Raw genomic sequence first — 20,023 nt, forward strand, 5'->3', positions numbered from 1 at the left:
TTGAAGTACCAAATAATTTCGGGATGCCATAACTGTATATTCACACAGAAGTCTGCAACGAGTTGGCATTTGTTCTGTGAAATGATTTACTAGAAGCACAACTTGGTAGTTGTCTCCCTCTTTTTCTTCAATCTTCGCCTAAATTCATCTTACTTTCTCTTGCACATTTTTTGGTCCTTCTGTTCTCTTTTCAGTGCTTGTTGTTCTGTTCCCTGTTTTTTCTCCTTCTGTCCTTTGTAGTCATTATATTTTCTCATTTTCCATTAAGTTTTTTACAACCAGAAGTGAGCTTTAGCTTGTTCATGCTTTTGTGAGATTTACTCCCTATTGTTGGGTTTTTTTCTAGTATTTTTGTTAGACCTTCAAATCTTCCTCCTTCCCATCCCTCAAATCCGTCAAATTCATGGCCTTCCAACACATTCTGGAGCTGACTCCAAAGTTTTAACCCTCTGGATTCATGAGAAGTGTGCTGTATCCTGAAGGCAGGAAGAAGGACCCAGAGATGCGAGCTTGATCTTGCACTGCTTGATCAGTATCTCAAAACAGGTGAATATTCTGAATTAGTGGAGGAGATGCTGAAGCAATAGTTAGTTCAGGAAAACAAGCCAGTCCAATTTTCATATTATAAGATCTTATTAATTTCCAATATTCAGTAAAAAGAAAAAAAAATCAAAAGAGAAAAAAGAGGAAAAGCAGAAGAGAAAAATGGCTAAACCTATAGAACAGTGAGTGAGTAATCTCATGCACAAGATGGATATTGTATTCTAATTCTAAGACCTGCACTCTGATCGTGTAGCTAATGTCACACCTTAAATGGAGGCATTTGTGGAACACTTTTAATTCTGTGAAGTCAGATTTTAGTCCATATTTCTGGTTCAAAAACCTGGAGTTCAAAAACCTGTTCGTTCCATTTCTGTGGCTGTGCAGACTTCCATGGTAACTGGAAAGGGGAGGCTTGGTCATTGTATTATGCAAGTTTTTCCCTACTGTCTCGATGGCAATAACCTATAAGTTTGTCATTTTTACTGGGAGAAATGTTTGTTACATTACCAAAGCCTAACAATTGTGTCAAGCAGGTGATAAACCTTCAGCCTCCTACAGGTGAGGAATGAATGCATGTATGTGGGTCATGAAGTTTTTAAAGGAAATTTATTGCTTTTAGAAGGAAATTAACTGCTGTGGGACCAATTGTTAATGTAGATCTTACAGGGCCTTAAAAACACAGGCCCTGACAAGCAGTGTTTGTTTAAATACTTTAGCTGAACTTACAGTAGAAGTCATAATGAGACAACTTAGTGAAATTTGTTTTAAGGTTTATATTCAAGTTGAAAATGTTTTATGTTTTTCAGAAATTGATATTTTTCCTTCAAACTCTGTACTGCTCTCACATTGTCTCACAAACAAATGCGTATTTCATGTTTTTTTCCTCAGGACACTGTGTGAGCCATTCATTATTGACTCCTCTTTCAAAGAGTGTCTGCCCACACAGTTAAAAAACAATTGTCTATATGTTTCATCCTCTCCATGCAGATGTGTGTGGGTGAGGAGTATTTAAACTGTTGTAAACTCAAGGAAATAGCTATCAATCCCCTCATTGCTGAAGACAGATTCAGGAAAAGTATCAAAACTAAAGAGAATATGAGATTTTTCCAGTTTGAGAGGAACAAAGGAATGTGATGAATTCCCAAGATTATTGGTGTGTTTGTTCTGTTTCTCCCATCTACATATTAGCGTGATTTGTGCCTGTTTGGCCAAATATGCTGCTGGCTAAGAACTATTGTAGCTGTATTAAGAGTTGTGCTGAGTTTCAGAAGACTTAAGCACTGTTACTGGAAATACTGGTTACATAGCTTTCAGACCCCTTTGAACACATCACACTCCCTAAGGACAGCCTGTGTATTCCTTTCAAACCTTACGTTGCAAGTAATGTAAAACAAATTGTTAGTAGCTTTGTGGAAAAGGAGAATGTCTCTCCCTGGTAGTCTTTCTTCTCTGTTTCATGTTGCTCTTTCTCACACATCTCTTTCTCTGCATATGGGGGTGGCAGAACATAGGCTTACAGATAATTGAGATTGCTGCTTGTTTCCTGAAGAGCTCCCACAAACATATTTTTAAATCCTTGATTTTGGGTTGCTGGCAAAGTTGCATATATTTGTGTAATATATATCACTACTTTCCATCTACACTTACCATTTTTTTTTCTCCAGACTGAAATTCATAGAGTGTTTTGTGTTTGCTATAAATACACATCTCAGCTGTATTTCTATCCTTTGTGTCAACATTAAAATTCCCTTGTTCTATGTTTAGCTTGAATAATTACCGAACCATTTGCAATTAGAACTCTAGGATATGACCTCACAGTGATTTATTCGTTCGTTTCTTTCTGTATTTAATGCATTTCAGATACTGAAAATACCAAATCTTTGTCCTTTTATTTTGATGTTTATCAGTAATGGAAACATTCCAAAACAATCAGCCAAATACCTATGCTTTGTTCATTTATTGCCTTCTCTGAAGATAAATTGACTGTACTCAACTCTCTTCAGCATTTTTCTTCACCTAGATATTATTGCCTTGTGCAGCCACCCCAAGGTGACTGTTATCACTTAATTAAATCCTTGCACGCTGGGAAGAAAAAACAACATTGTTCGTTCATAACCCCAAGGAGGTGTGTTTTTTTTCTTTAAGCCACTAAGCTTTTTCCTTGTTTTATTAACTTATTCCTGGCTACAGCAAGACATACTTTGTTGATGAGCAAAAGGTTGTATTAGCTTTTTATTTTCTGGGTAAACTTATCTTTTCTCTGGAAAAAAAAAACTGTGAGCATTACAACAAAGAAGAAAAATAGGGTCTCACCAAACCCTGCAATTCTAGTAAAGGTCTGTGTAAACATCACGCCAGTAAAGAGAAACAAGGGAGTAGCAGGAAGGAAATGAGAAAATAAAATGCAAACATAAAATTGGAACAAGACAAAAAAATAAGATGACGTGTATATAGAAAGAGAAACTACTGCAGTGCTATGGGAAAACTGGCATAAGGAATAGTATTTCTGAAGAGAAAAATATATCAGGGCTCTTTATGTTACTGTCTAGGGCAGCATCTTTTTATTAGCCTCTTGGTTAATGTCCTCTCTCTGTCTATTGATTTTAGACTACATAACACTTGCTTTTACCTTTGCATTTTGTTTTCCATAGTGCATAATCCTCCTGGAAAACTGTAAGAGGAAATATTGCAGATGAGCCAGTCACTGAATATGTGAGACCTGTGATTTGTTTTTAAGTTATTTTAAGCACAGTAGTTCATATGAGAAAGTTCATTTGAAGTAGTGAGTTGCTAGAATATCTACGATAGTTTTGCTGCATATTGCTTGTTTCTAGTCCATTAAATGTAAGACCAGAAAATAGGTTTATCTACTCTAAAATTGGGGCTCAAGCAACCATATGTATTTGTTCATGATGCTAAATCATTTTGCCACCTGCTGTGTTCAACAAGCATTTACAAATAATAAATGCGATTTGAAGCTGTAGTATTTGCAACAGCAGTTTATGATATCCTTTTTATAGAAGCATAACATTTCAATGTGTGATAAGAAAGAGCTTTTAAGGAGGTGGATAATCGTGATTTTTGAAATTAACTACTTATTATTTGTAGAGTGTAATTATTGTAGGTCAGAGGCAGTAGTACAAGTTTGTATGTGAGACACAAAATATTGATAGATTTGTACAGCTTTGCTCCAAATCTGGTATGTCTGTATTTTATATCAGTAGTTAGTCTCTGAAAATTCCCTTTACATGAGAAAGTGTCACCCTGACTTCTGGGATTTCTTTTTATTCTGTGCATTTAGATTCTTGTCTGTGGCTTTGTAAATCAAATAAATTTTACAATGTTGATACAGCTTAAACTTCTGTCTTTCTTAGAAATAAAAAAAAAAAAAATCTTTTAGTTTACCTTTACAGATTAACGGAAATGCTTTCCAATCTGTGTGCAATGGATTTGCCATCCACAGATTTTAACCTATACTCAGGTTTTTTATCTAATCTATTTTAACTTTGAGGCCTGTAGAGCTATCTGCACCTCCTATTGAATATATTGAAATGGTAACTGTAGCATCTTTTATTTGGAATAAAGGCAGTATATTGCAAATTTATCAAGACTTTAGGTTTGGTTTGGTTTCAGATTGCTACTAGAGAGTGGTTTAGGAAACACTAATTCTGCAATGAATTAAGTTTTGGTGTCAAAAGAGTGAGATTCCTCAGAAGGAGATCTTTTAGGCATGAGTTTAGGCATTTGTTTAGGAGCTGACTGTAGGCAGAATTTGATATGTAAATTTAGGACACTAATTTCAAATTGCTGTTGCATGTACATACTTTCTGTTTGCTTTTCAAAACTGATTTTGTCAGATTTTTTCCTTTTCTTGTTCATTCCCTATTGGAAATTCTAGTTCTACATTTGTTGTATTATATGATTTTTATTCATTTTCCTACTAGTTTGTGATATCAGTGGGTGGCATAAGAACTTTATTGAAGGGTTGGGAAATGACACAGGAAGCCTGTGAGGGAGAATTTGATTCCAACAAAGCTTAGGTAGAAATATATTGCAAGATACATTGCAGTTTGAAACAAGAATGATTTATAGTTTCATATGCCATTAATGTCCATATTTTAGGGGTCAAAAACTGTTCAGAATTTCTAAGCAGTCTAGTGTGTTTATTTTCCATTAAAATTTTAATTTAGAAGTAAACCAGACTTAAGTACTATAGGAAATTTCCTCAAGCTGAATTGTAATCTTGCTAAGGATTGTAACTAGGCTGAAAAAACTGTTTAGATTTTAAACCCTAGTCAGAACTCAAACAGTCTTCTCAAATATGGAAAACATTTGGTTATATTTCTGTTGCAGTTATCTTGTGTGTGTGTGCTTCTGCTCTTTCCCATCTGGTTTCAAACCAGAGTCAGGGAATGACTGATAAAATACCGTTTCTTTTTCACTATAGTGACTGAAAACAGATTGAAGAAATTCAGATATATGTCGGAACTCATTAAAGCATGACCACTTAAATTTATTTATTTTAAGTTGGAGGGGTTGCTGCCAATTAAAATGGCAAATTTACATGCAGAAATCTATCTATACTGCTTTCTGTGTGGTGTGTCAGGCAGCATGTTCATTTGGGCATGGTAATGGAACAAAACCTGAGCTGCAAAGACATTCACATGGCAGCATAAAAAAAACTGGCAGTGCAGTTTGATAGGACAAGGCGTGATAGTTTTAGACAAAAATTGGGTAGATTCAGAGTAAATATAAGGAAAAAAATTTTTTATTATGAGGGTAATGAGACACTGGCACAGGTTTCCCAGAGAGGTTATGGATGCCCCATCCCTGGAAATATTCAAAGTTGGGTTGGACAGGGGTCTGAACAACCTGATCTAATTGATGTCCTTGTTCATTTCAGGGAGGTTGGAGATAGATGACCTTTAAAGGTCCCTTCCAGCCCAAACCATTCAATGGTTCTATTTGATTTTGGCTCAATGTGTAGTTTTCCAGTGATTTAAAGGGAAAAATATGGAGAAAAGATGAAAAAAATCAGCCAAACACGTATGGTATTGATTGCTTAGGGTCTAAAAGCAGACAGTTCTGAAGACAGAAGACAACTGCAAATACATAGAACTTTGTTGTATTATATGATTTTTCATCAGTAATTTTAATACTACTTTGTGATATCAGTGGGTGTCACAGTAACTTCATTGCAGAATTGGGAAATGCTGCAGGAAACTTGTGAGAGAGAACTTCATTCCAACCGTGCTAAGCTAGAAATACATGGCAGCAGAAAGAAGAAAAACATCACAGTGAAAGCAAGAAAAGCTGGAATCCTACACTCATTTTAAACACTATGTTTAAGGGATCATAATAAGAAATTTAAAACGTTTCCTTGGTTTTCTCTGGATGATTCTGAATAACAGGAAAATGGTGCTAACATCTGGCAAGAGGAGGAGTTTTCTTTCAATATTTTCCTTTATGAAGGCGCTTTTACCACAGTCATATTAGGGAGAGACTAAATTTCAGGTCTCTTACAAATTGGAGTGAATCAGATAGTAACAGCGGAGAGCAATCTTGTCAGTACCTGCTTGGGACACGAGATACAACATATAGATTGTTGACATGTGCAATAAATAGCATTGGGATCAGTGATATCAAGACTTATTCAGGGCTCTTTAGATAATGTGGTGTTGTGGATTATTGGCACAACAACAGCGGCTGTACTCTGCACTTACAAGGAAGTCTTGAGCATCCTTTGATGAGCAGGTTACTGATACTTTATGCTGCAGCTGATCCAGGGCACCCCTTGAGGGAATAGCATAATAATTTGGCTGCACACTAAAATACTGTGTAAAAATACAGATGAACATTTTCTGTCTCTAAAAGGGAAAAAGATATTATTAGTTAAAACCTTTGGTTTCTGGCTTCTGGACAAATCATAACTCACCAGTCCCTACACTAGAGAATAGGATTTTATTATGGAAATACAAACAGATCCTTAATTATCACAGCAGTCATAGGTGCCACTGTAATATATTAGCTTGTATTTTAAAAAGAATATAAACCTTTTTCATTGGAAGAGCTGCTCCGTGCTGTTGATATGCTTGAATTTATTCAATGAGCCGGTAAACAGCAAAATCCATACTTATCTTTACCAACACAGGCATTAGAGGTGATCTCAGGGGAAAAAAAAAAAAAAAAAAAAAAAAAAAAAAAAAAAAAAAGAAAAAAGAAAAAAGAAAAGAAAAAGAGAGAGAGAAAAGAGGGAGACAGAGAGAAACACAGTATTTCTTCATAGCCTAGGGCGAGATTAGAGTCCTGTTGATGGCAAACCTACATACTGTCTTCTCACCTGGTCTCATATTCCAGCTGTGAAACAGAAGTGGAAGGTCAGCATAGCAATAGTGTTTTGTAGTGGCAAACTGAGTTGATTTCCTCACATTGATTCAGGACCAGACCTCCAATTCCCTCAGGATAATTGATTTTCACATAAATGTGCATTTCCCACTTTTGTGTGAAATGTACTTCTGGACTGAAGCACCGTAAGCTCAAAACCCTTGCACAAAGTATTGCAACCCAGCATAAAGATATCAACTTCACTGTGAAGAATGTAGATGCTGTGGATAGTTATTTCAGGGGAAGATTTTGAAATGTTTTTGTTTTAATGAAGTATCTCCTATGTTTCAGAAATTTGTTTGTCCCATGTAGTTGCAGTACTCCTGTGTTACTGCACAGATAAGCAAATGGAAAAAGCTTCTGTGGGAACCAGAATAATACAGCAATAGTACTAAACAATACTTTTGTATTGTATTTGTAATAGTACTAAAAAAATAGTTCTGTTTTAGTACTAAATCTACTAAAACAGTAGATTTGCATCCTGTCTTCTCCTGACATCCGTACCTTAAGACAGTGTGACCTGAGTATTTTTCAGTGATCAGGACATTTAAAAGGTCTCTGTTCCTTGATGTCTAATACTGTAGAAACTCAGTCCAGCTTTTACTACTGTAAAGGCTCTCAGAGGTCTCAACTCCATTTTTATTTAATCCATTTTCTCTAAACCTGTAGGAATTTCTCTAAGACCTCTGTTAGATCTGGAAAGAACTAACCATTGATTTGAATGCTGTTAATGGGGTAGACAGACAAAGACATGCAGAGTAGAGAAACCAATCTTCAGAGTTGCAAGAATCACTTCAAAATACAAACCTTAAAGGGTTATAGTTTTTTGGACTTTTTTCCTCTCTCTCTCTCTCTCTCTCTCTCTCTCTCTCTCTCTCTTTTTTTTCTCCTTTTTTTTTTTTCCCCCATATCTCAATAAAGCCAGCTTCTAGTAACTATCGTGTTCTGATTTGTGTCAGTCCAGATTCAAAGATTCAAGTCACATGAATAGGGATTCAAATGGCAGTAACAATTTTGGAGGTTTCTATGTACTGGCTTTTAGTGGAAAAGCGAATGGCTGCTTTAATTTAGCTCAGCTTGTCTGTGGATCCTGGTAGACTTCAGAGGGAACATATGTGGAACTGCTCCACACTCCCATAGGTGAGGGAAGAATGAGTATAGCAAACGGATCTCCTGCATTAGTTCAAGGATTAATGACAGCTGGAGGAACTCTTGGCAGATGAGGACCAGGTTCTGTCTTCTTTGCATTATAACATGGAATAAGAGGCTGAAGATAAGAACATGAGTTTTTAATTTTTTTTTCATGTAACTTAAAGGGTTACAGTTAGAAACAGTACTGTGTTGGGTACACTATGGATTTATTCTTAATGTTCTGTGTTCTTATTACATCTGTATTCCATTGTCTGAAAAGTATTCTCAAGATGTTCTTCTTTCAAGAAGAGTATAAATCAGAATTATATGCTAGTCAAAGAAATCAACTCAATTTCTCATTCAAATCTATTTTGGTTGTATGTATTGCCATCTAATAGATTAAATATGCTAAACACAAGCCCCTAATCCTGTTCTTCCTTGAACACAGCCTTTCTGCTTCATATGTATGAAATCATGTGAAGCAAGTGAGAACACATATTCAGGTCGGGGATAGAGGTTGAATTCTAGTAAGTCAATTGTCAGGATCAATCCCCACATCATCTGAGTGCACAGATGATATTTTAAGAGTGAAATTAACTCTCTATGAAAAATTCCTCCTTTTATTTTTTTCACGTAGGTTTTTGGACAACTGACATTTAGCTACCTTTATCTGTTTGCTTTCACATAGTGTCAGGTTGTGTAGATTGACAGAAAACCTAACCAAACATGCAAATACACAACGAATATAAGATCAATTTGAATTAAGCTTACATAGACTGAAATATTTATACATAGCATAAAAGGGCTTCAAACTTGCATCTTGGGAAACAATAACATTTACAACAATGCTTATTGTTCACAAAATCAGTTTTGCTTCTACTTTCCCAGTGTTTCAGTCAGATCAGGTTCCCACAATCTCTTGCTGTGTGATCTGAGGTGGCAGGTCTGGGGACTCAAGCCCTCATTCTGCATCACCTTACTCTTCCGCTTTTGGCACTTATTTAGTAAATGTTATGCAAGTACATACATTGTCAAGTCCTTTACTCAGGGCAGCACCTCTCAGTGCAGAAATGCATAACTGATTTTAATATTTGTATCACCAAAGGGCAGGAACCACTTAAATTCACACTATGTATTCAAAACAAAGGCAGTCCACAGATAGATGTACACTTAATCCTGACCCAACATGATCACTTTCTCAGGGGAAGAGATACATAATGTAAACTCTGCATGAAAAATCTCATCCTAAATAAATAAACCTGATTGCATTACGTGGCATGCAGCTATTGGCATCACAATCTCCTGTCCAAAGAGTCTAGGAACCAGCACTAGGAGGAATCCTAAATAATGAAAGGTGAGGAACTCATCGGAAATCATAAAGATAAAAGTTCCGTGCTTTAATACACGACTTCAGAGGGTGGTTTGAGATTATGCAGCAATATAGAATGGCCTTCTAGAAAAAAAAAAAATATTTCTATCTACAGGGCAGAGATACCTAGAAGTCATTTATTGCTTTTGTACTCCAAAAATTGTCAAACTCTTAATCTCAGATTTTTTTCTTGAACATCCATCACTTAGAGATTTGTAATCTTGCTCTGATTCTCAAACTTACCTCTGATGCTTGTCAATATATTATCAGTGAATAGTCCAGGGAGTACATCTTAAGAACACAATTGCCACCTCTAAAAATTTTTCTTGCCGCTAAACTTTCCTCTTCTGCACTTTCTAATTTTGAAATTCTTCTCCTCAGGAATAACACATTTTTTTCTAATCAAGTCATAAAACTGCCACTGCAAGTTTTTGCTGTTTTGGATGTATAAACATACTTATTCTGTAAGTCTGCAAAAGATGCATCAAGGGAATCCGTAAAGTTTACTCCTCCATTTCTTGGCTTTGAGCTGTAAAGCAGACCTCCTTATTATTGACAAATTTATTTTTTGGCACTCCCTTGTTGTCATAAATTGCATCCTGACCACATGAGCAAAGAGCACGAAAATGACAAATTAGGAAGCTGGCATCAAAATCCATGCTAACCACATCCTTTGAGTTTGTCCCCTTACCTCATCTTTTTTACTGTAGTTGTTTTGGTGCCAAATGCATACTGCCTTGTTGCCAAGTAAGTCATTAATTCACAAGGAGTCTATGGTCATGTAGCCATATAACTGTTATGGTGGACTGCGATTGAAAAAATGGCAGCAGTATGAGAGTTGAAAACTGGTATTTCCATGTGTTTTATGTTGTGATTTTTGCTCAGTGGTAGAAAGTCTGTAGCCCAAGGAAGGCTGAAATAAGTCTTATGCCTTTTTATTTTTTTATTTGGGCTTTTGTTTGGGGGTGGGTTTTTTGTTTTGTTTTGTTCATTTGGGGTTGGTTGGTTTGTTTGTTTGCAAGGGATTAAAAAGATGGAAGAGGACAAATAAAGCTTTTAGAGATTTGTGTAAGTCAGTAGATGATCAAACTTCAGTTGCTCATTTTTATTCATGTGTATCAAATGTATCCCATGTAAAATCCTATTTCCCAGCACAATACACCAATTGTCTCATAGTACTTAATTGTGAAAGCCCAAGGTCAGATTTTCCACCTAAGTAGTTATGCTTTTGCATGTTCGTTTATGTTGCTGGAGGATATTGCTCTGATATCTTGATAATGAGAGCACAGAAGATGGGTACTAAGGCCAGATTTCAGTTAGCCATCATTTATGCCTTTTATTTCATATTAACCCCCCATCCAAAAATTGTTGCCATGTTGAAATGAAACTTACTTTTTTGTTTCTTTCTTTAGTAAATCATATTTTTAAGCCATGTTGTGACATGATTGATAAATAATGTAGTTGTATTATATTATAAGAGAGAGACTCTTTTCTTTCATACATGTCAATTGCATCATGATTCTTGTCTTGAAAAAAAAACCCTGAAATATTTCTACTGTTATTCAAATTTTTATGTCTAATTGGTGACAGGCTTTGTCCTTAAATAAATGCTCAGCTCCAGTTATAATATCACTATGTCATAAGAGTAAAAAATTCTAATTAAGATGATCTGTTTTCCAGGAAAAACTTTAGTATATCAATTAGTCTGTTTTATCATGGGGAGTATTCCCTTCCTCAGCTCCTAGCTCCTGATCAGAGCCTGAATGATGAGAAAAGCATCACAGATGCATGCTGCATTGGACAAAGAACACATGCATGCATTTAAATCATGTATATCTTACTTTTTACTGATGTAATTGTGAAATATGTCTTTTTTGCATTCATAATTAGGGGGTGGAACAGATGGTGAAGGCTTAGTTTAAAATAATCTGTCATTAAAATAACCTAGCCTACTGGTAATTCTTCACTCTAACTGGAGTTTAGGTCAGGGTAACAGGGTTTTTTGAAGCATTGGAACACACTAGAAGGAACTAGGGACTTCATGGATAGTGTGAAATATGAGGATATTCTCCAGAAGGACACTGTAGTAAGACTCCAGTGAATTAAATTTGCCTGTAGTGAGAATATGCAAAAATCGCTGGGACAAAATTCCTCTGACAAATATAAATCCATTTACTACGATGCATTATACATAAGTGCATATTCGGTCAAAGTGGTACAGTGGGTTTCATATCCTGAAAGGAAATAACCTCACTGTGCTTCAAATACTGTAACAGGCAGTGAGTATTTTGGGTTAAAAACCTGTGCTTTACATTTTTGTATTATTCTGATGTCAGGGGATATAAATTATAATAATTGGCATTACTTTTCTGGGGTGCTGTAGCTAGTGACTTTTAAATCTGAGTCTCACTTCCTTCATGTCTACCACATTGACTTGCTCGTGTATGACAAAGAAAAACTTGTATCAGTCCTGCCTGGCTAATTTACAACAGTTTTCAGGAATAAGAAAACTGGCTCAATAAATCAGATACTTGCATGTCTTTAAAGCATTTATTTTAGTGTTCCCTCCAAGATTTCTTTCTTTAGCAGCTTTGAAGAGAGCATATAGATTTCAGCATGGTATTATGATAAATCTTCTTGAGGAGGGGCAAGCATTAACATTTGTGTCGGTTCTTTTTCATCTTAATCCAACCTTGGTTAATAATCAGAAAATTCTACATAGTGGGTAAGAAGATGTAATTAACCCTTTGACCCCAGAATCTTAATTGGCGCCTGTTGAAAACAGTGGGGCAGTTAAAAAAAAATAAATTAAAAAGTAACCTGTGGTGATTGAAACAGCATAATACATAATGGTTTTCTGAAATCAAAAGTAATAGAGAGCTTCAGCTTAATCACATTTTGCATAAAGCCAGTAAGTGTAGTTTTAAACAAGAAGTTGCCAGTCTACCTTAAATTGGATTGTGCTCAGAATTGGCATTTGGGGTCACCCTGACCCTTTCTCAGCTGCCAAACTAGGTGAGATGGGACTGGGTTTATGACAGTGAACTTCATTTTTTTTAAAAAAAAAAAAGAGAGAGAAATTAAGTCAAGAAAATTTTCCTTATATTCATGGTCTCTCCTTCAATGAAAATAGAACATTATGAAAACCCAGTTACCTTTTCAGACCCTATTTTTATATTTTAGTTAACTCTGGAACATCCAGAACAGAAATCCTGTCTGCCTGTGAACTACATTGAAACTGTTCAGAAATTCTGGCTGGAAAACACTGTGGTGCTTCTTTCAAAAGAGATATTTGAAAGCTGACTCAATCCACTACCCTTCTCTCATTTGTTTTGTCCTTAGTTATTCATAAGTAATATGAATAATACTTTCAGATAATTCTCATTAAACCAAAATTGTTTGTGAATATGTAGTATACAGTGGTATCACACACTCTTCTCCAGTATATAACATAACCTGTATTATGTTTCCTTGCACCTTCTCTGAAGTCTGCTGCTCTCTTGGCATGCACAAAGGACGCACGCTTTATGAAAAATTGAAAAATTTCAACACGCATTACTTAAATAATAAATATTCATAAATAATACCTATGAATAACGAATGAGACAGTCCTTCAGAACTACTGTTTGACCTGTAAAAGGAACAACAACATTGTCACAAAAGTGGTCTGTCTCAGTCCTTTCATACTGGTGGGAGGAACTGCCTTGAATTGGAAGATGGCTATTTTTCCTTCTATTTTTATTGTCATTTTTCTTAGGTATTGGGACTTGAGCTTAGTACTTGGAGCTTTTGTTCTAAGGTCTTTGTATTTTGGGCACGGAAGTAGTTAGGTGTCCATTAACTGTTAATCAGTGGCTCTTTCAAAATACAATTAAATTAACTTTCTGATTTTGCTCTATTGAAGAAAATGCTGAATTTGGTCAGTAGTTGTACATAAGCATAGCTTCAGAGAGGTGGAAAAGGTAATGGAGAAAGAATGACCATGACTTAGTAGTCTCAGCTGGCTTAATGAACAAATTTTATAGCACAGGAAGTGACTAATCACATCCAAAGGTGTTGGTGTGCTATATTGACTCTGCCAGTCCTTCAGTGGTGCTGCCTCAGTTACCTCCCTTGCAAAACTTGGGCGCAAGAGTAAGGAATAGTCTCCCATAAATAAAGAGAAGAAAAGACTAAACAAATAAAGCCAATAAAGTAAAGCTATTTAAATGAAAGGAGAGAATCGGTGTTAATGGCATGGAAAAGTAGCAAGTGCTTAAGATGACTAACACCTCTCACTTCAACACCCTTCCAGTTGCTGATAACTTTCAAACTTTAGCCATGGAGGTTGAAAATTTTTTGTACAGCTATGTCGACTAGAGATATTTTTATTTGTTTATATATTTTCCAGAAAAACTTGTTTCAGCCAATTTCAAAACTGCACTGGGTGAAACATTTCTGTTTAATCAGTATTCAAAGCTTTCTTCAAATTTTTGTTTCATTAAGCCTGAATTCCTAAATAAGATGATGTGTATAAAGGAAGCAGAAAAGCCATCAGTGACTCAGAGATTTATTTTTTCTGGTTCTAACAAAACTTTGTCCAGATATGCCAGATAATTACACACTAATGCGGTGTGCTAAGCAGACCAGATCATAAAAGTGCTTAAATTGTATGTCATTCTCTCAAGTAACAGAGCAAGGGGAGCACACAAAAAGCTTTATAAAAAACTGAGAGGAGGAAATTTGTTTTTATATGATACGCAAATAACCTATGAAACATCTTTCCTCAAGAAAGGAAGATTTCACAGTCATGCCAGCTACTGAGAAGTGGTTAGTAAGAAACCTCTGGTATCTTGTCATCACCGATATGGATGTTCCAAACACTGTTCTGAAGCATCCCTGTGCATACATAAGTCAGACCTGGGGAAGCTGGGTGCTGCAGGTAGACCTTTAGTCTGAGTCAGTGTGACTATTTCTTGGTGGTGGTGGAGGATGGAGTTCTGTACAGGTGGCCAGGGAGACAGTGTCATGATTCTTGGCTTAACAGAGGGTTAAACCAGTTTCCTCAAAGGACCACAGGACAAAGATTCAGGACTACTTTAACTGAGACCTTTAAAGATTTTCTTATCTGAGTAAGAGATTGTACATAGTGGGAGAGATCAGATGTGGAAAGGTTTTGATGGTCCTGGTAAGGATCTAAGTTCGAACTTCACTGTTCCAGATTTTCCACCTGTTATTGATGTTAAAAATTCAAGGAAGTGATATTAATAATTTGAGAAAGAAATGATGATGATTTATAAGAGGCCATAAATTACTTGCATAATATAAATGTTTTTACATTAAGGAAATCCATGCAGATTTACATTTTTATTAATTCATAAATATAAATTAGAGGTTTTTTAATGCAGTGTCTTTAGTGAGGGTTTGTTTTCCAATGTGCGATCTATTATTTTTAGAAAACTCAGATTTTAAACTAATACCACCACCTACTACATCAGAGAGGGGTTAACTCTCGCCAAAGACAGCTTCTGACTATCAGCCTGTTAGAAATTAGTCAAAAAGCAGAAGAATAAAAATATTAAAACCCCTCAGAAACCACTGTTGTGTGTTTGCAAAGGAGTGATTACATGATTTTGTTATCATGTATCTCCATCAAGTTTATGTGCTTTTTCCTTCCAAAACCAGGCTAATCTCTTAAATGCTACAGTTAATATTTCCTTTACATGTTCTTTTATCACAAGGGGATATTTGGAATGTGATACTGGAGATTTTTCCTTGTTTTCTAATATTTGGGCTGTTTCATATTTTCTAAGCTGTTTTAGCATTTTTAATTTCTGGAATTTTGTGATTTTACTTTTGCAATAGTCAATGATTTTTTGCCAACAATCATCCTCATAAAAGGCAGAAAGGTAAAGACATGGATAGTGTATGGAGGTGGTTTCTTCCTAGTGAAGTTTTACTCTTATTCATAGAGGTACACTCGCTTCTGGATGTGCAGTGATTTACTCTGTGTCAGTTTAGAATATAGTCCTCTGTTTATTAACTGCACTCAGGTTTCAAAAGGTATGCATTAATCGCTGTAATTGAATTTTGATTTTTGCAGTTGCAATGGAAACCACATCCAAAGACTTGAACCTGTCAAAGTAAAATCTGATCTAGACTTCTGCACCAAAGGGATGAAATTCATAGCATTTCTAGAGACCTAAGCTGTAAACATATTTGACAGTAATCTGCTGATTGGCTTTGTTGTCTCACAAAGGGAAAATGGTGTGTGTGTATATGCGTGCATGTGCGTGCATGTGTGTGTAATCCTCAATTAATTTACAAATTATTGAGGTCCATAGTGGTTTGAGTGATGGCAGGATTTTATTTTCTCCTTTTGAGTTTTTGGTAATAGAAATTCTCTTCTTTGATTCTGAACAATGGGGGGGTGATTTATATATATACATATATATATATATATATATATACACCATTCAATCGGAAAGTTGTTTTCCTTATTTATTTTTTCATTAAAAATATTTTATTTTTCTTTATTTCTTCTATCAAGCAAAGAAGATAAATGTTATACAGTATATGGCAGATATAAGCATGACAGTAAATTAAATTAGTAATACACTCATCAACTTGGACTTAGTAATATACTCATACGATGTTTATTAATATGGAGACAGAATATAAAGGAATTGTCTTAAGGGTTCAAATTAAAACCAGACTCACAAAATTCAGAATATTTTCCTCAGATTTTTTTGTGATGCCTTTGTTTGAATCTATTTCTATTAGTAGTTTAGAATTTTTTATTAATCTATTCACTTCTTTTTTTCCCTCTCACTCTGTAGTCCCTGGATGGATTTGTATTTGCACTAAATCAAGAAGGAAAATTTTTGTACATTTCAGAAACTGTCTCCATCTATTTAGGCCTGTCCCAAGTAAGTACATGCTTTCAATTCTAGAACATAACTGTGTATGATGCATTCTTCTGTTTATTATTATTAAGAAAATAATAATTTGGTTTCTATATTTTGCATGGATTATTGAATTAGCTGTTTAAGTTGCATCCTGTTCATCCTGAGACACAACTGAAAAATGTGTCTATAATATTGGATGTTGAGATGTGTATGAAAACTTTTTACCACAAAGGATTATTATTAATTTATTGAGAACAAATGAAGTTTCTTTTCTCAGTTGTTTTGAACTTTAAACCTCTATACCTGATAGGAAAGGGACACTCTAATAGTACTTCCCTTGTGTCCTATTACTGGATGTTTATGGAGTACCCTGCATTATCCAGGGAGCTGACACAATGACAGGGAGTCATTTGGAGTCAAGAAATGCTGAAAGAGACCATTAAAATGTCTTGCAGGGAGGGTTCCAACAAGGACATATTTTGACGCTTTCACCAATGCTCACTATGAAAAGATGAATCTATAAAATATATTAATTTGGGGGGTTTTGGTTTGGGATTTTTTTTTTCATTTAATTGCTGACAACTGTTTTTCAAAGATTAAAAGGTGGGGCAGAAGTGGGGGGAAAGTTAGTTGTTAATGCTTATTCCTAATCCTGCAGCATTCAGAAATGTTTAGGCAGGATAACTTCTTTCTGCTTGCATTTAGAAATGAAGCAAAAATATTTTGCATGATAATTTTCAGAGTGAGACCATTTACTTCTACTGCAGTCACCCTGAGGAGGAAAAGAAAAACTGAAATAATACTCATTTCAGCTACTTTAATTTGGGACCCACACAGCTATGAGGAAGCAACTATTAGCATAAGCTACTTACTGTCAGTTTTGCTCTACCCCACCAACAATTAAATGGGAAATTTTAATATTTGGTGACAAAAAAGGACTAATTTTAAATATTATCTGGTGAGAATATGAATAGAGGCTCATTAAGTCCTCAAAGAACATGCAAGCAATTGGCTGTAATAAGTTCAGTAATTGTTATTTTGTGCTGGCTTTGGCAAACCCAATGATAGAAATGGAAGCAAGAGCTGTTTCTAGCTCATATCAGTATTCTTGTCTCTCATTAAAGTCCCTCGTTTTGTAATAGACTTTAATCCCTGACTTAATCTGTTTGGGAGTTAGTATCAAGAATCTCACATTTTGAAATCGGTGCACCACCATGTTGCTAATACAGTAAAGAATTGGAACTTTAATGTTTATTATTGTCTCATGTTCATATTAATCTGGTTTATGCATAGTATCCAACAAAGTCTAATAAGCCAGTAAAGAAGAAGGATGGATAATTAGTTTAAGCAGGTAAATGCTAATTAGGAAACTCCTGAAAGGCATCCATTATACACTAGCTTAAAACAAATTTTACAGCCCTGGTTAGTGGTGTAATCCAAATTCTGTCAAGGCAACTGCATTTTCTGTAATTGAGATGTGTATGTTTGCTTTGCATAACAGATGGCTCTGTATGCTTAGACTGATAGCTAGGAAAATAATAATTGCATTATTCTGGCCAAAAGAATATTAGCTCTTGGGTTTTGGCCATTTCAGTCAGTCCTCCTGCCAGCACAGCATATGCACATATATGGATTGGATTTTCAAGGAAATTGATGCATCTGGAATAGTGTGGCCATCTGAAATATCATCTGTTCAAGAAAAATTTGGCTTTAACCCTATGTTAGCCTCTTGTTAAAAGCATTTTCTGCCACTGCCTTTCAAACTGTAGAGTTGATAAATCTCTTCTTACCATGAACTCACACCATGTTGTTAAGACTTTACACACCGCCTTGATCCATAGACATTTCAAGAAAGGGTTCAGATAAATGAAACTATTTTCTTTGCATGTTAGAGAATTGGAAATATCAGGGTAAATATTTCCATGCATTACTTTACACTGAAATACTGATGGAAAAACTACCAAAAATCAGAACCAGTACTGTGGATTTTTATAGAATAGTAAATTAAATCTACTGAGATTTACTAAAATATCTGATCTTTTGCTTTTCTTCTCTTCTGTCTTTATGAAGACATTTTGTATTTCTAAGACCTGCTCTTTTTATATATTTTTGATATATTGTTCTCGTGGTACAGCATAATATTGCTAGTCTCAATAATTTTAAAAGAAGTGCTGTAGTACTTCCTACTAAATCACCAGTCAAAGCTTATTTGTTGCTAAAAATATTTGCAAGTCTATCCATAGAACCATTTCTCAAATATACATGGAAATGCTACAGTTTTCACCACACAAACTTAAAATACTTGTGAATTTTTGGGTTGGTGCTTTGTGATACATGCAGTATTGTACTTCTTACACTGCAAGTAAACATCGATATATCCTATGCTGATACTTCAAAACTTTATATTTATATAGAACCTCCAGGCAGTGTTGCTCTTAAAGGCATTATGACATACATTATTATTTGAAATATCTCCATCAAATGCTGACTTTATAGTCTTATTTTCTAGTCAAATTATTTCTCTAAGACTTCATCTTTGTTTGGTGGGGTGGGTTTTTTTCTTTTTATTTTTTAACTAGTATGCATGGAAATAATGTAAAATATATTTTGTATTTGCAAAGCAAAATCTCATGTCTCCTAGATAAAGGAAAATAGTTCTTGTATTGAATCTCAGCAGGTGAAAACGGTTATGGTAGTCAATTTTACTTTTTTCTGAACATTTAGAGCCAGTGGTGCAAAACAAACTGATACCAATGTTCTAGGATAGCTGCAGGACTAATAGTAAACAAATCTGATAAAACAACATCTTGGAAGGTAGCCTGGAAATTATAATAATAAAGTTACCCCACGGCAAAAGTAACAGTATATTTGAGCAGTAAACAAAAATTGCAATAAATACCCTTTTGACATTACAATGAATATAATTACATGTACACACCCATCAACATATATATATTTTTACAATTTTTTGAATAATTTATCTTCCAGCTAATGCTAACCAAGAATTTTAAGCTAGTTTGGCAGATGTATATTTCAGACCACACAATGGTCTTTTTCAGACCACACCAATCAGAGCAGTTTCAGAGAACAGATATGCATTTCAAAGTTTAGGAAGAGAGAGTTAGCTGAAAATAATGAGTGAGAGAAGGTAAAGAGTCAAAGCAAGAGAAACAGACCAAGAATCTCCCAGTTAAAGAGTCTATGTATATTGAATTTAGTCTATGTAATTGTCATAGCTCAGTTATACTTGAGGCAAGCTGAAAAAGTTGAACATACTTTCCAGTTCTTTCATGAACTGTGGTATTTTTGGAAAGACCAGAAATGTCTAGAAAAGTGCATTATGGGCAGGATTTCTTCTCTAGGTTGGACGACGTGATCTGTGATGGTGTAGCCAATACAAACTTCTTTTTACATTGAATCTCTGTAGTGATGTAAAAATGTTTGTTCTTCGTATATATCTAGTCCTGTATATTTTCCAAGTCAGAAGGTGATTTTTGATATCAGGATAACTTCCAACTTTGGAATCCTCAGTCCCTGATTTCCTTTTAGAAATGGGATAAGATTACAAAAGAAAATGTCTAACCACTGAAAAGGCATTCAAATTGCTCCTTCCAGCACTTAGAAGTCAGTGTGAGTGCTACTCTAAGAGATTTCAATTCTCTTGAAAAGTCTCTGTGTTTGAGCTTTAGACCAAACATATGCTGAAACA

At 35.1% G+C, this 20,023-nt stretch overlaps 1 protein-coding gene across 4 annotated transcripts in view; it reads left to right on the top strand.

Moving 5' to 3' along the window:
• Positions 1-20,023, top strand: part of NPAS3 (neuronal PAS domain protein 3) — a 596,091-nt gene that overhangs the window by 397,659 nt on the left and 178,409 nt on the right. For all 4 annotated transcript variants that reach the window (XM_066188407.1, XM_066188408.1, XM_066188410.1 and 1 more), the window contains one exon: positions 16,246-16,335. In XM_066188407.1, coding sequence (XP_066044504.1) covers positions 16,246-16,335 — 90 coding nt within the window. The remainder of the gene's footprint in view (positions 1-16,245; positions 16,336-20,023) is intronic.

The sequence above is a fragment of the Chamaea fasciata genome, unplaced genomic scaffold (assembly GCF_029207755.1).
Source record: "Chamaea fasciata isolate MVZ Bird 193981 ecotype frontalis unplaced genomic scaffold, bChaFas1.0.hap1 SCAF_7, whole genome shotgun sequence".
NCBI lineage: Eukaryota > Metazoa > Chordata > Aves > Passeriformes > Sylviidae > Chamaea > Chamaea fasciata.